The sequence below is a fragment of the Petaurus breviceps genome, unplaced genomic scaffold (assembly GCF_028583685.1).
Source record: "Petaurus breviceps papuanus isolate PSGF00001 unplaced genomic scaffold, PetGlider_PUasm1.0 38, whole genome shotgun sequence".
NCBI lineage: Eukaryota > Metazoa > Chordata > Mammalia > Diprotodontia > Petauridae > Petaurus > Petaurus breviceps.
Genome location: NW_027186304.1, coordinates 83,652,285 through 83,666,663, shown reverse-complemented (window position 1 = coordinate 83,666,663; position 14,379 = coordinate 83,652,285). Strand labels below are relative to the sequence as shown.

The window sequence follows — 14,379 nt, the reverse complement described above, 5'->3', positions numbered from 1 at the left end:
GATCAGTAGAATTTCACTAAATGAGACTTCATTCTCAGAGACATGGAAGACAAGGCAACTCTTTCTTTAATGAATGGCCATGATCCATGGCTGTGGGCAAGGCATATGAAACTTAAACAATAGCACCAGAGAAATCCCTCACGTGTATAGGCATGGTATCTTTTTTTTTACTTTATTTTTAATTTATGAAATGAAATAAGCATTTCCATAATAGTGGGGGGGGGGGAAGATGATTGCATATAAAACTGCAAATTTATTATGTACAATTTGCTATTTCTTTTAAATATATAATAAAGTTATAATGTAGATTTCTTTTTTCCCCTTTGTTGTCTTCCCTAACCGCCAACCTGTAAAATCCTTCTATACATACTTCTATTTATTGGTTCTTTCTCTGGGTGCAGATAGCATCTTCATTCATAAGTCCTTTATGGTTAATTTGAGTATTTTATAATAGGCAAAACAATTTAGTCACTCAAAGTTGTTCTTAAAACAATACTGCTGTAACCTTACACAACGTTCTCTTGATTCTTCTCATTTCACTCTTCATGCAAGTCTACCCACATTTTTCTAAAATCAACGAGCTCATCATTTCTTATAGCACATTAGCATTCTATCATAATCATATATCACAACTTGTTCAGCCTTTCCCATTTGATGAGCAAACCCCCCCCCCAATTTCTAGTTCTTTGTCACAACAAAGACAACTACTACAAATATTTTTGGACATACATGTTCTTTTTCCCTTATCCTTTTGGAAAATAGACCAAGTAGTGCTTGGTCAAAGGGAATAGGTAGTTTAATAACTCTTTGCGTATAATTTTAGATTGCTCTCCAAAATGGTTGGATCAATTCATAGTTCCACCAGCAGTGAATTAGTATCTTAATTTTTTTATACCCCCTCCAACATTTACAATTTTCCTCTCCAATCATTTTAGCTAATTTGATAGATGTAAAGTGATATCTCAAGGTTATTTTAATTTACATTTTCTAATCAATAATGATTTAGAACATTTTTATATGACTATGCATAGTTTTTGTTTCTTCATCTGAAAACTACCAATTTATATCTTTTTTACAACTTATCAGTTGGGGAACAACTCATTCTTATAGATTTTACAAAGTTTTGTATATATTTGGCATATGAGACCCTTATCTGAGAAACTGTCTATAAAAATTTTCTCTAATTTTCTGCTTTCCTTCTAATTTTGGCTACATTTCTTTTATTCACTCTCTCAAAGCTGGCTCCCTTAATGCATGCTTTCTCAACACTGGCTTTCTTTATGTACGGGTCTACTCAGCATCTGATTGGCTAGAGCCCAAATGTAGGTATCATTGGTTAGAGCCCACTTGCACATGTCTAATTGGCTCAGCACAGAGGCATTTAAGACTGAGGCTGGGAAACTGAATTACACACAGAATAACAGCAAAAAAAAAATTTCTATCATCTCTAAAGGCTTACATCAATAAAATAGCCATTATAAGGAGTTATTTTTCCCTATTATATGCTCCAAAATTTAAAAATTTAAGTGAAAGGGAATAATATTTACAAAAATATAATTTGCCTAGATTAGCAGAAGAAATGGAATATCTAAATAGACCTATTTTAGAAAAAGAAATTGAACAGACCATAAATGAGATTCCTAAGAAAAAAGCACCAGGACCAGATGGATTTGCAAGTGAATTCCATCAAACATTTAAAGATCAGCTAATTCCAATATTAAATATTTTGGAGTAACAGGCAAAGAAAATATCCTATCAAACTCCTCTTATGAAATAAATATGATACTGTTACCTAAACCAGGAAGAATCAAATCAGAGAAAGAAAATTATACATTAATTTCATTAATAACTTTTCAAGGCTAGACTTCTAGACAATCATATGATTCTGTACCAGTTCCTAGACTCACTGAATGAGCTGAGACAGAGACAGACAGGATCCATCAGGTGAATGAGTGGCTCATGATGCCCATAACTTTTCTGAGGGAAGGAACCAACATACTGGTCGCATGGTAGCTATCTTAGACAGCTACAGGCCAGGAAGTTTAGGTCTCAACCCAATGATATATTTAATAGTCCTACTTGACTTGCATTAGCACCTAGAGGGGACTATCACAAATTTTTCTTGGCTGTAATAAGGAACCATTTGTATTATTTGTCACTTCAACATCGCTTCTGGGGGTAAAAATTAAAGCACCTATCCTAATAATAATGAATCATCTTTAATATCAGAAAATTAAGACACTTTCTTCTTTTTTTTTAATTTGTTCTGGACCTGTGTTTTCATTAGCATAGAAAAACTTCTCACTAATAAAAATCAATAGCACATTTTTTAACATGTTTTCCTGGGGGCAGTAGATGGAAAAGTGACTTGCCTGTGTCACTCAACTAATATGGTTCAGAGGCAGGATTTCACCAGAGGTCAACCAATCCACTACAAGGTCAGACTTCTATCTAGTGCCCCATGCTGCCTCTTTTCAGTGTTAGTTCAAGGTAACATAAATTAGTAAGAAAGGTTTCCAGTGTAACCCACAAACTTGCTAACTGACTTCAGAAAAAAATATTATCTATACACAAAATCACTTCTGCCTTTATACCTGGTAACCCAATGCTGCCTTCATTTAAAACGCACTGTCAGGGCAGCTAGATAGTGCAGTGAATAGAGCATGGCCCAGGAGCCTGGAGGACCTGAGTTCAGACACTTAACCACTTACTAGCCTTGTGATGTTGGGCAAGTCGCTTAACCCCAATTTCCCTGCCTTCCCGCCTCCAAAAAGCAATAAATAAACAAATAAATTAATTAATTAATGAATGAATGAATGAATAAATAAATGAAAATAAAATGCCCTCAGCCTTCTGACCTGTGAAGCCCAGTTTGTGGTTTGATGAGTTATAAAAATGAATTGATTCTGGACAAAGAACAAATGAATGAATGAAAGAGCACCAATGTAGTACATACTATGTGCTAAGTACTGTGCAAGGATCAAAGTAACCAGAAGAGAAAAATATATCATATATAGAAAATAGAGCATTTAAAACTTTTGGTTTGTTTTTATGCTTTTTCCTAGATTTGAAAATTGTGGGATCTATGTTGTAATGTTGTTAGAAATTACAAAAACCTTGCTGAAGACTACTTTTGTGTTCTTCTTCCTGATTTTGGCTTTTGGACTTGGCTTTCATGTCCTCCTGGGTTTGCAGGTAAGATATTTACCATGATTACTAACATTCTAAATAATGAAAGCAGTGTGTCTATCTATCCATCATCTATTTATCTTTGTAATTCAGTTTTATTACTTTTTATATGATGAATCCTCATTTAATGTATGTGAATAGAAGAGACTTAACCAATTTTTTTTTAATTTTCCAAACAAGAGATCATCACTAAGGTATTTCTTTTTTCTGTTTTTGAGTTTCTGTTGTTGCAGTGCCATCACTTTCTGTTGTGTGTGCCTTTTCTTCATAATTTGCTTTGGAGGTAGATGTATCTCACGTGTTGTTTGTGAACTTTTTTTAATTACCTTCTTTTTTTTTTTAATCTCCAGAACACATTCAAGACCCCAATGCTCTCTATAATGCAGACCTTTAGCATGATGCTGGGAGATATAAATTACCATGATGGATTCCTACACCCATATCTTGAAGATCATTTGCCATATCCCTTTCTGTCATTTTTATTCCTTGTAGTCTTCACCCTGTACATTCCAATTGTTCTGATGAATTTACTTGTAAGTAGTATTTATTTATTCAATAAGTAGCCACATAGCTCTTTTTCTATTGATGGCTCATGATCAGTCATAATCACCATTTCTTGGAACCTGGATCCTCCATAATGCACCATTTGACTGTTACAAAGAAATACTCATTCTAATGCTCCACATGGAGAATCTCCATCCCCCCAACATTCCACAGTATGTTTTAACCCCTGACGTCTGACTCTAAAACAGGTAGAGTGGAAGAGTTTTCTTGGTGAGAAATGTCTACATAGGATTTCACAGAGTGTTTACTAGTGCTTTGATCAAAATCATGATTAGTCAATGCCTTTAAGTTTTATTATCTTGGTTTAGTTAATGATATTCTATTGGATGCTATCAAAGTGAAAAAAACCTTATAAATATTCATCCAATATGCTACTTTTATTCTTGCTTCTTGCATCAGAGGCAGCTAGATGGGGCAGGAGACATAGCATAATTCCTGGAGTCTGGAAGACCTGTGCTCAAATCCAGACTTAGGTACTTACTAGCTATATGACATTGAGCAAGTCATTTAATCCATGTCTGCCTCAGTTTCCTGATCTGTAAAAATGGGAAGAATAATAATAGCATCTACATCCCAGAGCTGTTGTGAGGATCCATTGAGATAATATTTATAAAGTGTTCAGCACAGTACCTGGCACCTAGTAGGTGCTTAATAAGCTCTTCTTTCCTTCCCTTCTTAAATTTGTTGGATTCTTAAAAGTCTTAATAGAGAAATGCTGACCTTCTTTCATACTTTTTGGTATTAAGTTGGCATTCTGCAGAATTGAGCTAACATCTCCCCCTCACCCTATTCTTTCTGGAGACAGAAACCTTAAGTGATGTATCCCAGTTCCTAATCCAGCCCTGAGTGCTCTTTTTTTTTTCTTGATTCACCTAGGACCATTATTCTTTATAGTCTCAGTTTAGTGATTTTTATCCTCTACACATTTTCCCATTTCAATGCTATCTGCCTTTTATTGTAAACTCCTAAAATGGTAATTCTGGAGCCATTTTGGAGTTGAAACAACTCATTACTTCTATGATTTCACAAAATGTCCTGACCTCCGCATGGTTCTATGTGGCATGCATTTATTTTTTAAATGAGGTCCTATACTGATGGTCCATTGCAGTGTAGAAATGATACTGGATTCTTGAAGATTATGCCAATATAGTGTAGGTTTTACCTAAAAAGATGGATATTTCAGCTCCAAACAACAGATGGTATCTATAATCACAGGATCAGGATATCTAAATTTAATATATCCTAAATGTTCTTTTATACTAATGTGTCTTGATAAAATGGAACCTATAATCTTGGATATTTTAGCCCACAAAGAGATATATGTATTCTTTTTGGAGAGGAGAAGGCAAGGCAATTGGGGTTAAGTGACTTGCCCAAGGTCACACAGCTAGTAAATGTGTCAAGTGTCTGAGGCTGGATTTGAACTCAGGTCCTCCAGGGCCAGTGCTCTATTCACTGCATCACCTAGCTGCCCCTGTGCATTTTAAACCAAACCACTAGAATGTTAATAGTAATGAGTTAATATTAGTCAATTAACCTTAGAAAGTTAATAATAATTTGGTAATACCTTACAGATTGGTTTGGCAGTTGGTGACATTGCCGAGGTACAGAAGAATGCCTCTTTGAAAAGAATTGCCATGCAGGTAAACAGCATGTGAATAAAAGTATGGGGACTAATCGTAGAGTGATTATTTATGCATTTGAACTAATTGATTTACTGAGAATGACTTGTTACTCTCATAATATTCTCATTATATATACATATATATAATAACTGCTCAATAGAAGTTATTTAACAAATATCTTTCACAATAATTATTTGAAAAATATTATTCCCAAGACCTTTTCCTACTTCCCTTTAAGTAGGTAATTCTCTTTCTAGTCAACTGTTCATTATATTCATTGTGGAGCAGGGAAAAAAGGGAGGGACTTCGGGCAGAATTGTAGATTTCAGCCCTGAGGCTGTGAACTTGTTGTAATAGTGGGGGGGGGGGGGAGCTAAGAGGAGGGGAAGAGAGACAGAGACAGAGAATTTCACAGTTCTGATAGTCTAATTTGGAAATAAGAGCTTTTTCTTAGAAATGAATTCAAAAAAATATGTATCTCATATATACACTCATATAAATGACATTGGGTAACATAAATGGATATGGTCTTGCAGAAGACAATGTTTTTCAAATTTCCCTTTCTTATGTTGATTCCCTATAAAACTGGTGACTAACCAAAAAAGCTTAATTCAGTGAAATCATTTCTCCTATGAGTTAAGATAATATGGTCCAGATATGTTGTTCTGTGATTACTAAATTAATATAGGACAGAATTTAGAGAACCAAGAGAGAAAACTAGTTTATATGTCCTTTAACTTGTCCTTGCCAAATATCCAAGTCATTTAGACAAGTATCCATCTAGCATCTACTATGTACTAGGCACTCTGCTAGGTTCAGGGAATACAAGGGGAAAAAAATAGTTCCATGCCTTCACCCAGAAAAGTTGTTACTCCATTAAGACAGCCTTCCTTTGGAAATTATTAGACTGCCATCAATCCAAGAACTATTTGCCAACCACCTAAAATGCTGCAGTTCTACATTAAGAATTCCAGAAGGATGTTTATTCTTTAGATTCTGAATGTGCTATGAGTTGACATTCTCTTTTGAATTACTGGGAGCCTGATTTTCAGTTTTGCCTATTCAGAGGGCTATAATAGTTCCATAAAGAGCTAAATGCAGTTGTAGGAGTTCCAATGAGTAGAATGAATTTTTTTTTCTCAAAAGTGCATTTTGTATGCCCCCAAAATTTGATAACTATCATTTGTATCTACAGAGTTACATACCATAAATAATAGAAGGGATATTTGTGATCTGACAAGTTTAGAGATAACCTTCTTGACTCTCGTCTTTCAAAATTATTTCATCTCCTATTTTTCATTCATTCATTCAACAGACAGCTTTTAAGATCTGCTCTGGATACAACAGTGTATTGCATGTTCTGGGGATATAAAGGAGATAAAAGGTTTAGTTCCTGCAGGACCTTAAGTTTTTTAAAAACTAGTTGAGGATGCTGAGGACAGAGAGTCAGCAGGCTGCCTAAGGAGAGATGAACCAATCCAGGTTGGAAAAGCAGAGCAGATTAAAGTTTTTGTGCTGATCAGTATTAAGATTGGGCTTGTGAGCAGCCTCTGCACTTCCAGGATGGGAGAGATAGATCCTATGTAACAAAAACATATATGATAAAACCACAAACATGCAACAAAATATGTGTTTATATATAGTTAGAACCTTGTGTGTATCTATACATATATATACACATATGTCTATACACACGTGTGTATATACACATATACATACACATATGTGTGTGTATATACTCATAAGCAAAATCTAGTTGAGGGGAGAGTTAAGCAATAATGCATTTACTGAGTTTCCTCTCATCAACTATAAAGTACATGTCTCATATTATAGTAGATGCCATTACAGAAACAACAACAAAATAGACTACAGGGGCTTCAGTTATCTTGAACCTTATTGGAGAAAAAAGACCAACATAAATAGAAAAAATGAATGAACAATATATAATAAATGACTAAAATGTAGGAGATATTCTAGGCTTTCTAAAGGAGATAGGATATGAACTGGACATTGAACATCGAAAAGAATTTAAAGGGTAGAGAGACAGTAACATTCTAGATAGGAGTAAGAAAATGAGCAAAGGCACAAAAGTGGAAATCAGTATTTTACATTTGATGAATAGTGAGAATGTATCTACTTGACTGAAGCAAGAAGTTCATGTTCATGAATATTTAGTTGAGCCCAGCTTATGGGAGGCCTACTAAGGTTAGAAGGCTGAACTTCACTTACTATACAGTAGTGGGACTAGTTAAGCTCTTGGGGAAGGAAATGACATAATGGAGATGATATTTAAGAAAAATTAGTGTCATAATGTTTTTTTAAGATCATGTTGATAAGAGGGGGGGCAGGGGAAGAGGCAGGGGTACTTCTAACAGTATGCTTGCAGTATTGTCAATTAGAAGTAAAACGGGAACCTAGACAATAATGGCCCTTCCCATTTTTCAAGTCTTTTTACACTTTACGACTTACCACATACTCTGCAATCTAGCAACACTGGCCTTTTTGCTGTTTCTCTCACAGGATAATCCATCTCTCTGCAAAGTACCCTTTTACTAGTTGTCCCCACACTTGGAATGCTCTCCCTCTCCCCATTTAATACAATAAACAGTAAGCACTTATTACTCTCCAGTCACAGTGCTAAGCCCTGGGGATACAAATAAGAAAAAGAGACAGTCCCTGCCTTCAAGGAGCTTACAGTCCAATGGAGGAAAGACCTCATACAAAATGAAACTGAAAAAGAAGGGGGAAGGGGAAAGAGAGGAAGGCACCTGAGAGTAGAAGCCAGTTAGAACTGCTGATGGAGAGTTGTAAAGGGTTGGAAGTCTGTGAGCCTACCTAAAGCAGGGCTCTACCCTCCAGCCCTCCATTGATGGGGGAAGACAATTGTGGCCGAGTTGAGAAGGTATAGAGTATCTAAAGCAGAGTCATTGCAGGGGGGGGAGGACGTTGGGGGGGTAAAGGTTATTGGGGTTAAGTGACTTGCCCAAGGTCACGCGGCTAGTGAGTGTTAAGTGTCTGAGGTCGAATTTGAACTCAGGTCCTGACGACTCCAGGGCCAGTGCTCTATTCACTGTACCACCTAGTCACCCCCTCTGAATCATTCTTCATGTTGATGAGATTTCAGACGATTATATTTGGGGGGGGAGGGGGAAGCAAACAAGCTGATGGAGAATCAGCAGAATCTTCACCTCCATCCTGTCTTTGTTCAGTTCCAAACTCACCTTCTATAGGAAGTCTTTCCTGTCCCACCCCATCCTCCATTCTTCACTCTGTTAGTGCTTTCTCTATGAGATTACCTTCCATTTACACTATATATCTAGTGTGTGTGTGTGTGTGTGTGTGTGTGTGTGTGAATAGTGGAATTGAATAGAATGATTAAATGTGTGACAATGCAAAGCATTAATCATTACCACCCAGCTACTGTTTGGGCTGATTTGAGACCATAATACACAGTGTTAGACTTAAGGAGTGCTAGATTTAAGGAGGCCTGTGTACAAGTGTTATTCCTGATAATGGTTAGTTATAATGTATGACCCTAGGCAAATGACTTCTCAATAAAATGGAAATAATACCCACCTCAGACTTACTGTGAGGAGGATACTTCTTGAACTTTGTACTGTACAACAAGTAGATTTGACTTCTTACTGAATACAGAATAGGGACTGTAGGATCAGGAAGATCCTGAGTTGAAATCCTGCTTCAAACACTTACTGGCAGTATGACGCCAGACAAATCACTCAACTTCTCTCAGGCCAAGTCTCCTCATCTCTAAAACAGGGATAATGACAGCACCCTGGGCATTTAGGTGACTTAGTAGATATAGTGGTAGTGGAAGCCCTGGAGTCAGAACCAGAATTCAAATCTGACCTCAGAGTCTTACTAGCTGTGTGAATCTGGGCAAACCACTCCAGTATCTTTGCTAAGAAAACCCCAAATAAGTTCACAGAGAGTTGGACATGATGAAAACAACTCAGCAACAAAAATGATAGCACCTTCCTTACAGGATTGTTGTAAGTATCAAATGAAATGATATGTGCAGTACTTTGCAAACCATGAAGTGATATAAAAATTCAAGTCAGTGTTATTGTGGTTGTTGTTGTTGTTGTTATTATTATTAGGAACTCCTTGATGAGAAAACTCACGTTTTTGATAATGTGCTGGTCTGGTCTTAGCAGATTTGTCAAATGACTTACTCAGTATCACAAAATCGGTATATGTCAGAGGGCGAACTTGAATCCAAGCTTTCTTGGCTCTAAGGCTAGCTCTCTATCCATTGTGCCACACACATGAAAGAAGCATCTTATTATATAATAAAAAGAAAAGAGGACAATCAATGATAATTCCAACTTTGTATACTTGGGTGAATGATGTTATAATTGAGAAATTACTAAAATATGTTGGTGGAAAGATGGTAGTTTGTCTTGTTGAATTTTGCTGATGATGGTACATATAAGTGGGCACATCCTTTGGGCTATTGTACATAGAACACAGCAGAGCAGGTGAAAGGACATGATGAGATGGAATGGAATGGAAAAGCATTGTTTATATGACCACAATGCAGAGTACTGAGAATATGTCAAACATTCTCTGTTCTTAAGGAATTCATATTTTAATTGGAGGAAAATGCATAAATGAGAGTTAGTGTGCTTATTTAATTCATGGCAGATGGAAAAGCCAGACAGTAATTCAGGGTTGGGGGAGTAATAGGGCAGATGGCAAGACCCCATTGACCTTGGAACAGGGGAGATGCATATTGTGCTGTGGGAATCATAGTCTTGGACATCATATTAAAAGCAACGAAAATGAATGAATTTTCCAAGGAAGGGGATAGAGGAAAAAGAGACTGACTTTTCCCTCCTATGTCAGTCTTCCCTTAGCCCATTCTTCTACTACATGCTGTGTACTGGATAGATACTATGGGATGAGGTAAAAGATGGGGAGTGGAGCTGTTACCTAAAAGAGTAGCAAGGGTAAAGTAGAGCTGAGGGAAAAGGGGAAATACGTTCTTAGGTGATTTTTACTAATAGGAGATAATATACTGAATTCCAGCTAAGTTTTATCATTAAACTATATGTAATATTTTTTAATGATCATACTAATGAGTATGTTTCTGCTATATTATTATGTATTAGGTGAAACTTCATACCAGTTTAGAGAAAAAACTGCCATTTTGGTTCCTAAGTAAGGTGGACCAGGAATCAATCACTGTGTATCCTAACAGGAGGAGGCACTTTGGAATTATGGTAAGTGAATGCAATCATAATAAAGTTACAGTTCTTGGCGTTTATATGGTGCTATCTCTCAGGACTTCTGTTTTGGACTTTGATACTACTCCTGTCTGTGGGAAGGAAGTAATTACTCTTAAAAAAAAAGGTTCAGTAACTCAGGTCATGAGAATAATATGAAATGGATAAGAAGAGGTGATTAAAATAGAACTCAATTATTTACTCTCTTCTATGTGATAAGACTGAATATATTAATTTTCACAATATCCCTATGATAGTGAACAATCATTGTTGTGGCATAGCTGAAAATTGTTACCTGAAGATATTAAAAGGTATAATTCATGGTCAAAGTAAGTTTTTGAGCTAGCTCATTCATTCAGGTATAACTGTTTTAAACCTAGGGGTCAGAGAGGAAAGAACCTACAATGTTAATATTTAAATTAGTATCCTTGGGGCGACTAGGTGGCACAGTGAATAGAGTACTGGCCCTGGAGTCAGGAGGACCTGAGTTCAAATCAGGCCTCAGACACTTAACACAAAAAACTAGCTGTGTGACCTCGAGCAAGTCACTTGACCCCAATTGCCCTACTTTCCCCCTCCAAAAAAGAATAAATAAAATAAAAATAAAGAAATTAGTATCCTTTTAAAATTGTAATTTTCATATATTTATCTCTACATTAGCATGTACAGCATCCTACAGGGGAAGGTATTGACTCTGAATAAATATTAAGCTGGAGTTCTAAGAGCTGGGTTCTGATGCCAGCTTTGTCACTAAAAGCTTGTGATCTTGGTCAAAGCCTCTGCCTTAAGGCAAAAAATGTAAAACATTAGACAGTATAGATAACATCCTTTTTAAAGACAAGAGTTCATTGGCAATTAGTAATAGCTTTAGAAGAATTTAGTTCCAATAATTAGCAGAGTGAAAAAACAAGTACAGATAAAACCTTGGTGAAGGTTCTGTTTAGTCTTCACTACAATTATATAAGGTCATAACCACACACACATATGCCATTTAATGTAATAGTTTTTAGAAGACTTGAAAAAAATTAACCTGGCCTACTTTGCCCTAACACATATAAGGTACATCCTATTATTTGCTTATTGTCTCTATTATTCTCAGTGTTCATTTTTTTTTTTTTTTGCTTTTTGGAGGGCAATTAGGGTTAAGTGACTTGCCCAAAGTCACACGGCTAGTTTTTGTGTTAAGTGTCTGAGGCCAAATTTGAACTCAGGTCCTCCTGACTCTAGGGCTGGGGCTCTATTCACTGCGCCACCTAGTCGCCCTTGTTACAGAAATATGAAAGACCGCTTCTTCCCTGTTCAAGGAAAACTTCGCAGCAACATACACTCTTACAGCTATTTAAAGCTGTTCAGGAAAATGCAGATAGTCATTTATAGCATAATTTCATAAGACAATTTCCCATGTCCTTTAATATCATTTTATTGAAAATGCCCAGATAATTTTAGAGAATTAATATCTCATATAGCTCACTTGAATAACCAAACGATGATTTGATTGCCATGTTTTATCCCACAGAGTCTATTCCAGTTCTGCTTTTGTGCTCGATATACAAAACCAGAAATACAGTACGCTGATAAGACTTTAGAAGTTGAAGTTTTGAAGCAGAAATACAGGTATTATTATTGCTTCTCCTTCCATATCAAATAACCTGATGGGTAATTGTGGATTAGTGTCAGGGAACTTGTTGCCTAATTGACTGATATTGGCAGGATGATGGTAAGTGGAAGTAAAAGGTGCTTTTCTGGGTATTTGGTATCAGTGTTTGAATCTCATCTATGCACGAGATTTCTTCATTTATTTATAAGGACTTGTTTTAAAAATATTTAGGAAAAGTTGTCTAGAGAGGCATTTTATCTAGGTGCATATACCATGGTGATGTGGTTTTCTAGAAAACACGTTTTGAAGGACCCGATGAATATTATGCATTCTTTCATTGTAAGGCAACATGGATAGAGGCAAAGTACAAAAATCTCCTGGGAACACTCAAGTGATAAATTTGCTGCTTGAGAAATAATGTATAATAGAGGAAGTATCCGTCTTCCCAACTTGCTCTATTGGATATAAACATTAAGACAGAAATTATTTTGTTTGAACAGTTCACTTTTACTTAGCATATTTTTCCTGATCTGTAGCTAACTAAGCAAAGCTCAGATGCCCCAGGTTAACATATATGTCACCTTCCTCTCAGATTCCTTGTCTTTTGAAATAAGCACCTGGGGAGAAATGACTTGGGAATGGGCTTTTGGCTGGATTGAGAGGAGAGATGGAGTCCCAACCCTTGTAGCTCATTCATTAGGCTGAAAAAGAGAATAAACTGAAAAATAAATTAATAAATTATGCATGTCCCTTTAGGCTGAAGGATCTGGCTTTGCTCCTAGAGAAACAGCATGAACTCATCAAACTCATCATTCAGAAGATGGAGATCATCTCTGAGGCTGAGGATGAAGATAGCAGTTTTTCATTTCAACATAGATTTAGAAGTCAACAATTACAGAAAAATAGCAAGTGGCACAGTGTACTAAAAGCAGTGAAGAGAAAAACAAATTGTGTTTAACATCACACAGTTGTTCATTCATTCAGGTTTCCTGTTCTTGTTAGCTGGGTTCATTTGGGAGTTTTGCTCATTTTATCATATTCAATTTCAATTTGAGGGAGAGGAGGGAATAGGAAGAGAGAGTTGTGATTCTTTTTGGAGCGGGGAAAGCAGGGCAATTGAGGTCAAGTGACTTGCCCAAGGTCACACGGCTAAAGTGTTCAGTGTCTGAGGCTGAATTTGAACTCAAGTACTGATGACTCCAGGGCTGGTGCTTTATTAACTACACCACCTTGCTGCCCCGAGAGTTGTGATTCTAACTGCATGAACAATTTAAATAGAATAAAATGTCCTTAAAGTTTATATAAAATTAAACAACCCCTTTTGACCTCCTTAGCACTGAAAATATATATGTTTTTTAAATATATCACTGTCGCTGTCTTCAATTAGAAACATATCCTTTAGTATTTGAGTGAGAAATAATTTTCTAGAACACATTAAGAAAAAAAAAGTCCTGTTCAAATGATCAGAAGTCACACACATGCATATTATTTTATAGGTTAAATGTCAATAAGCATAACTCTGGGATTCTTATCTTGCATAATAGGTAACCTCGTAGACTATAATCATAAGAACTATATTGGTTCCTGCCATTTGTGCTATTGTTCTTTAATTTACATTGTGGACACTGTGTTTACTCTGCATGCACTTTGAATAGTCTTTGTTCCTTATCCTGCTTGCTTAACATGAATGTGTTTGATGTCAAAGTTTTATATGTGAAGATAATTGTAATCTACCCTGCATGAAAAGAATGACTTCTCCTTGAATGTAGATCTGAAATGCTGTGCTGTTAGGTCCGGTTTCACTAATCATTCTAATAAACTGTCTCTAGTGCTCATGTGCTCCTTGATATCAATCAATTTAATATTTACAAAAAATATCACTCAGATACCTATCTTTATGATTCTGGACAAGTAATTTAACCCCAGTGTCATCTTCTTATTCTGTAAAATGGGGATAATAGTGCCTACCTTACAAGGCTGTTACAATGATCAAATGAGGCGGTATATGTAAATATTTGAACGCAGCTAGGTGGAGCAGTGGATAGAGTGCTGAACCTGGAGTCAGGAAGACTCATCTTCCCAAGTTCAAATCCAGCCTCAGACCCTTCCTAGTTATACAACCCTGGGAAAGTCACTTACCCCTGTTTGCCTCAGTTTC

At 36.2% G+C, this 14,379-nt stretch overlaps 1 protein-coding gene across 1 annotated transcript in view; it reads left to right on the top strand.

Annotated features, from left to right (window-relative positions):
* The window catches only part of TRPA1 (transient receptor potential cation channel subfamily A member 1), a 70,023-nt gene extending 56,844 nt beyond the window's left edge, over positions 1-13,179 (top strand). The window contains exons 22-27 of the mRNA XM_069099550.1: positions 3,066-3,195; positions 3,540-3,722; positions 5,328-5,396; positions 10,511-10,621; positions 12,141-12,238; positions 12,978-13,179. Coding sequence (XP_068955651.1) covers positions 3,066-3,195; positions 3,540-3,722; positions 5,328-5,396; positions 10,511-10,621; positions 12,141-12,238; positions 12,978-13,179 — 793 coding nt within the window. The remainder of the gene's footprint in view (positions 1-3,065; positions 3,196-3,539; positions 3,723-5,327; positions 5,397-10,510; positions 10,622-12,140; positions 12,239-12,977) is intronic.
* The last annotated feature ends 1,200 nt before the right edge of the window (positions 13,180-14,379 follow it).